Below are 6,658 nucleotides of genomic sequence, written 5' to 3' on the forward strand. Positions count from 1 at the left end.
ATTTCTCTATTCGAGCACCCGCCACTTCACTTCGCTTTCTTTCTTTGTACGAACGGTGAGTGAAATTAAAATTAATTTACTAGTTAATTTAATTAGAGATATTTGCATTTAAAGCATTCAAATATTAAATATGTGTATTTCATAGATTTGTACTGGATTTTACACTTATATTTTTAACTTTTATATTCACTAACACCTCATTAGTTCGTTTCTACACATTTATTTTTTATTAACTAGTGCAAAAATAACTTTAATTCAATATTTAAGTTTTGATCAATTCTTTTAATTCACACAATAACAAAGGGGTTGCATAATCAGTGTTACCTTATCTACATATTTTACAAAGGGACCAAGAAGATCAAAAGAAACATACAATATCCCAATTCCTTTCTGTATTGGCGGTCTTCGGCCAATAAAATAACCCTGGTCGATCCAACACCGGGCCATCTTCAGTTCATTCGCGTACAACTCTTTATTACGTTAGGAGCTTAAAACAAAATATCCCTGGTCGGTCCAATACCGGGGTGTCCTCAGTTCGCTCGAGTGGAGCTCCTTATTCCATTGGCGGCCTTCGGCCGCGCTTAAAAAAAATAACCCTGGTTCCAACACCATGATTTACCAAGAAAATTCTGTAAGAGTTTGCGTTACTCATCACACGATTATAAGTTTTGTATTGACGGTACAATCTATTTTTATTTATATTTATTCGTTTATAAATCATGGTAACTCTTATATTTGTTTGCATGCAACCATTTTGTTATTGTGTTGTGGCAAACACAAATGCCAGAACAAAATAGAATAAACGATAAACTGCTAGAACCCACTAGATAACGAAATTCCTAGCTGCCAGAATGTTCGATTAGCGAAGTTTTGTTAACAATCTACTAAATAAGGGCTGCCGGATTGTGCAGCAAAGACAGTTTTAATTATATGTAGTGTTGCCGTTTAAAGAGCAATTGAGCTATAAACAATGAGTTGTAAACTCAAATAACGAGTAATAAGTGTTGAGTTGTTGGGTTTAGTAAGATAAGTGTATAGTTATTAAATTGGGACTTTTATTTAACAATCCAGTAATCGAACTCAAGAGTGAGTTAAAGTTACAAGGAAGACGATTTATTGAGAAATCCGTTACAATTGGTGTCAAAAGTGGGATTTTCAAATAAATTCAGAAAGGAAGAATTGTTTTAAAATGACAAAGTTTAACGATGTAAAGATTCCACAAATGAAAAAGGAACAAGGATGAAAGTCCGACTTACAAACACGGTTACGAGAGGCAATAGAACAGAAAACATTACTGTTGAGGAATATGTGTTGTCAACGCAAAAGGCAACGCAAGTGTCGGAGATGTCTAAGCAGATTTCGACGGAGGTGGCCTCACAAATGGCAAAGGTGTCATCACAAATCTTGGCGCAGTTAAATGCGTGACTGTCAACGCAGTTGGAGGCGTAATTCGCAGCGCAAGATACACCTATATCAGATGAGAGGTTAAGTCAACTTAGCTTATGCACATAAGTCCGTGGAGTTTATCAAAAATACGAAAATTCGGGCCTTCGCTAATGTAATACGAGATAACACTACAAGCTTTGCTGCGTTAGCATGTCCAAAATTGACGTTTGCGGAAACCGTTTCGTATGCTTCAATACAAAAAACTGCACATCTGCTTAGCAAACGAACATTTACAGTTCATAAAGAAGAAATAGAAGAAACACACTTGGATTAACAAATTACTTGAAAAAATTAATACCATGCAGAAAGCACTAGAAAAATCTACAGAAGCACGTAAGAAAAATGATGGTGTAGTTAAATGCTTCGGCTGCGGAAAAAGTGACCATATTGCACACACTTGTAATCAGTCCAAGAATTCAGTTAGCCGTAAGCGCATAGCTGAGGAAGATCGAGCAAATTTCAAATCCAACTAATCGTTAAACTAAAGCGAGCCATCCGAAAAGGGCACGAAAAGGGAAATAAACAAGCAAAATTGCCGTATATGGAGTGAATCAAATCCATAAATAATCCACGAGACGGTGTATTGCCGAGCTATACTTCTTTGAATAAAACTGTGTAACAGTAACTGTCACTTAAAGATGTTGAATAAGTTTTATTACCCAGAATATCCTTTTCAATATCGTTCGGTTCCAGCAAGATGGAGCAACTGCACACATAGCCAGACCGGTTATTGCGGAGCTCCAAAGAGAATTTGAAACCAAATTAATATCAAAAAACTCTACTTTCCGCTGGCTCATAAGGTCACCTGACCTGACTGCATCAGAATTTTCTTTTATGGGGTTAAGACAAGCAAGAGGTGTACAAAGCAAAACTCAGAAATCTGACTGAATTGAAGCTGCCCATTAAATCGATAATTAAGGCATTCCTGACTTCAACCATTCAAACCGCTATGAATAATGAATGGTTTAACTATGTGGCCGTTAAGCTTTATATACTTCTGCCAATTTAATCAATGGAGATAACCATAATACGAGTAACGTTACCGTTATTGGATGTGTAGACAATAAAAAGCGGATACCGACTGTGTTTACGGGCGCATCACGTTCCATTATTCAATCTGATCTAGTTAATAAAGAAGTAATACTATTAGCTGGGGCAAAGCAACTGGAGAAGATAGTCAAGTTCTCGGAAAAGTAATGTACGAGACCGTAATTGGAAAGGCAGCCGTTGTAAACAATTTTATAGTGGCAGATATCGTCGACGAAGTCATAATTGGAGTAGGTTTTCTAGCAAATCAAGGAATAAAGATTGAAATGGAGAATAGAATTATAACTTAAACAAATGTGGAAGTGCCACTTATATTCGGTTATAACAAGTACAATATTAGACGAGTGATAATAACAGAGAGCCAGTAGATTCAACTAAAATCAGAAGCAGTTATTTGGGCAGAAATATATGGAGATTATGGGACAAACAAATTGTGGGTTGTTGAGACCACAGAAGAATCTACAACAAACTTACTTATAGGCAAAATTCTGGCTATCACAAGACAAGATACACGAGATCCAATAAGAATACTTAATAAGTGCAAGTCAACAATCAAACTTTCCAGAGGAGCTATATTACGGCAGTGTCAAGATATTGAGGCCGTAATAAATTGCGCAATATATCTTCAGGAAAATTCTATGGGCAAAAACGATATGTCGAGCGAAATTAACGCATTACCGGAGAAACTAGAGCCAAACCATAAAAATAAGGCTTAACAACTCCTAAGATACTCATCCATGTTTGATAGAGACGATCCCAAACCATGAAGAACCAAAGTTGTGAATCCTTTTAATAACACAGGTGATGAAAGAGAATACGCAAAGCACCTCGAAGCCAAACCATGTAAGCCAGATCATACGTGAAATGAGCGAAAGCGGCGTAATAGAACCATCAGCAAGTCCATGGAGTTCACCTGCAGTACTTGTGAAGAAGAAAGATGGGAACATGAGGTTTTGTATGGACTATCGAAGGTTGAATGATGCAACGAAGAAAGACAGTTATCCACTACCCAGAATCGATGATAATCTGGACTCGTTATCAAGCACAACATGGTTCTCAACACTTGCCAATAACCAATTTACCGTAATGACCTTTGGATTACGTAACATTCCTGCTACCTTTGGGAGACTTATGGAGCAGGTATTAAAAGGATTAAACTGGAAGAACTATTTGGCATACCTCGACGATATCATTGTGTTGGATGATAAGTGATAGTTTGGTTGTCGTCGAGGTCATCTAACGGGAGGCCCAAGAAATAGGCTGTTTCGGCGGGGTCGGACCATAGGAAAACGGGTGTTGGGTGAGTTGGGCATGCAAAGAGGTGGTTAGTATTATGAGAAGCCTAAGTGCAAGCAGGACATATGTTTGGAATGTCAGGGTCTATTCTGGATAAGTAGGAGTTTAACCAGCTACAAAATCTAGAACGAATTTGCGCGAGGGTCACTCTGGTTTCGCGAGGCAACTCGAGCTCTACATCTGCTATGGGTGGTGGCTTGACTCCTAGTACTCCATTCACTAAGAGCGAGTCGATGAAGGCGTTAATGGCCCCACTGTGAATGGCGGTTAGAGCTTGTCTGTAGTTCGTTGCGTCCGAAGTCCGGTCGGTCGCGTCCAACTTTTTCTGCATTGGAAGCCTTCGGCCGCTCTTCAAAAAAATACCCCTGTCCAAACCAACACCTCGGTGGTCGTTATTTCTTTCGCGTCCAACTTTTTTCACATCGTGGGATGGTATATTTCTTTATCTTGAAAACCTCTATCGGTACTTTTCATCTTTCTAAATCTAAGCCACTTATAATCAACGTACCAAGGGTGTTGCAATTATTGGATATATTCTCTCTAATAATTTCTTATTTATATTTGCAAGCATTTTAAAGATAGATATTATAAACAAACAAAATATTGTAGCTGACCCTTTGCTATAGGATATTTTAGGTATACTGAACGCTGTTAAAAAACTGAATATTTACATTAGTCAGTGTTGACATAGGAGTTTTCAGAAAATTTTAGATTAGCATACCTCCCCGAGCCGGGTTTAAAATTAGTTTAGACTGATAAAGCATGATCTCGAGATCAAGAACATATCGGCAGATGCTATTTTAAATCCCAGCCGAGTTTTCATAACTTCTAATGAACAAGTATGAAACCTAAATAAAAAATGTTGGCAGATACCACAATCTTAGTTTTACAAACAAACTTACTCGTATATGATGTCAATATAAATACCATTAAGGATATTTTCGAAACCATTTTGTAGTGTTCCTCCAATTACGATCCAATTTGTGTAGTCTTTACATTGACGGTATAACAAATACACCGCAAAGTTAACAATTGAACATTTTTTTATAAGCACTACACTTTATCGATTCATATGAAAGTATACACACATATTCACATTTTAAATATCAGACATTCGTAACTTCATGACTTGCATATGAATTACAATAAATTCACTTTTCATTTTAAAATAGTTTTAATAACATTTTTAGTATTCTACATGCAACAGAGTACGAAACATTATCTAACTTTCATCAACTAATTTCACATCAAAAACTATTTCAACACAACTATTCCTTGCGCTAGAGATGCAAAACAATCGATGGGACTTTCGATAGTATCGATATTTGGACCATCGATGGTTTATGCCTTAACTAGACTTACCAACAATATTCATAAAATTGCATATTTTAACTTAATATAGCTAAATAGATAGTCTGATAATTCCAGATGTGAAGTCTTATTTTAGATAACATGGTAGCCTTAATATCATCTTTTCATTCAAATTCGTGAGAACAGAAATTTTTTATTGTAAAATAATATACAAATGATTAAAAATAACTATTTTTACACTTTAACCCGGACGTTGCAATACCTTCACTTACGAACTTGAACGCCGTCTTGATGTCAATTTTTCCATTCTAGTCGCGGGGCAACTTGACGATCAAGTTAAAGTAAAGGGAAATTCTGGTACAAAGAATGTAAAATATAGAGAAGGTCCAACTACGGACCAGCGTGTGAATTGTCAAAATCTAGAGCTGAGCATTCATTGAAAATTATGCTCAGAAGTTTGTATTGATATTACAGCCGAATGTTATTCTTTTGACTTATATTTTTATACGCGTATATGCAATCATATATATTGATATGAATATCATCATCGAATTTTTCTGAATGCATGCAAAACAGATTAGAAAAATTAAATTATGTAATTTTCAAAATAATATTTATAGTCAATTTGGGCATTTAACAATTTTATTTAGTTTTTACATAATATTCATTCCTAATAAATATTTTGTATTATAATTGTTACTAATAGTGATAAAATTTATTAAAACATATACATACATCCATACATCTCTTATTATATTAATCTTATATATGTATATCTGCACAAGCGCATTTGAATGTACGGATTCAAAAATTCAAATCATAATTTATCACTTATCAATACACTATATGCAGAGAATGTTAATAAATATATAAATATTCATATATTAACATTCTCTGCTTTGTGTGCGCACATTGATTTATATATCAACATATATATGTATGTATGTATATATAACATTGCCAAGAAATAATGCATACACAAACCAACCTACATACATAGGAATATCCGTACACATGTATATATGTCACCTGCAAAAACTACAAACATTGTTCTACAAAAACAACAATCGTCACAAGTCTATATGTCAGCCAAATAGCCGAAGCCCAAATTTATAGTAAATTGCACAACAACAACATTTTCATTCATGAACGCAGGCGTACTTTCAACAAGCAACCTCGCTTCATTCATAAAAACAGACACCTTCTCATCTCCCCGAGCATGCGTTTGCCTACAATCGGCGTTTCGCGACGATGGCAAAAGCTAAAAATCATAAATTGAACAAATTTCTGATGTTCCCTCTAGAAGTAAAAGTTGCAACCCTGCAAACTCACAAAACACAGAAAAATGTAACAAAACCCGCAACAAAGCTTTTGTCGATTTAAAATATTTTACAATTTTAAAATATTTTTTCGTGGCTCACAAAAATCTGCGTCAATATGTTTGCATGCTCATATATAAACATACATATTTACGATGATTTGTAGGCAAAGCTGCTAGAGCGGCAAGGGAAGCGGTGAGAATCGGCGGCCGTTCGTTATTTTTTTTGGCATAGCTTGG

At 35.6% G+C, this 6,658-nt stretch overlaps 1 protein-coding gene across 2 annotated transcripts in view; it reads right to left on the minus strand.

Moving 5' to 3' along the window:
- The window catches only part of dtn (transmembrane protein 132C dtn), a 102,093-nt gene extending 97,015 nt beyond the window's left edge, over positions 1 to 5,078 (minus strand). For both annotated transcript variants that reach the window (XM_036370866.2, XM_036370863.2), the window contains exon 1: positions 4,692 to 5,078. In XM_036370866.2, the coding sequence (XP_036226759.2) occupies positions 4,692 to 4,740 (49 nt within the window). In that variant the 5' untranslated portion in view covers positions 4,741 to 5,078. The remainder of the gene's footprint in view (positions 1 to 4,691) is intronic.
- Positions 5,079 to 6,658: the final 1,580 nt, after the last annotated feature.

Source organism: Bactrocera oleae, chromosome 5 (genome assembly GCF_042242935.1).
Source record: "Bactrocera oleae isolate idBacOlea1 chromosome 5, idBacOlea1, whole genome shotgun sequence".
NCBI lineage: Eukaryota > Metazoa > Arthropoda > Insecta > Diptera > Tephritidae > Bactrocera > Bactrocera oleae.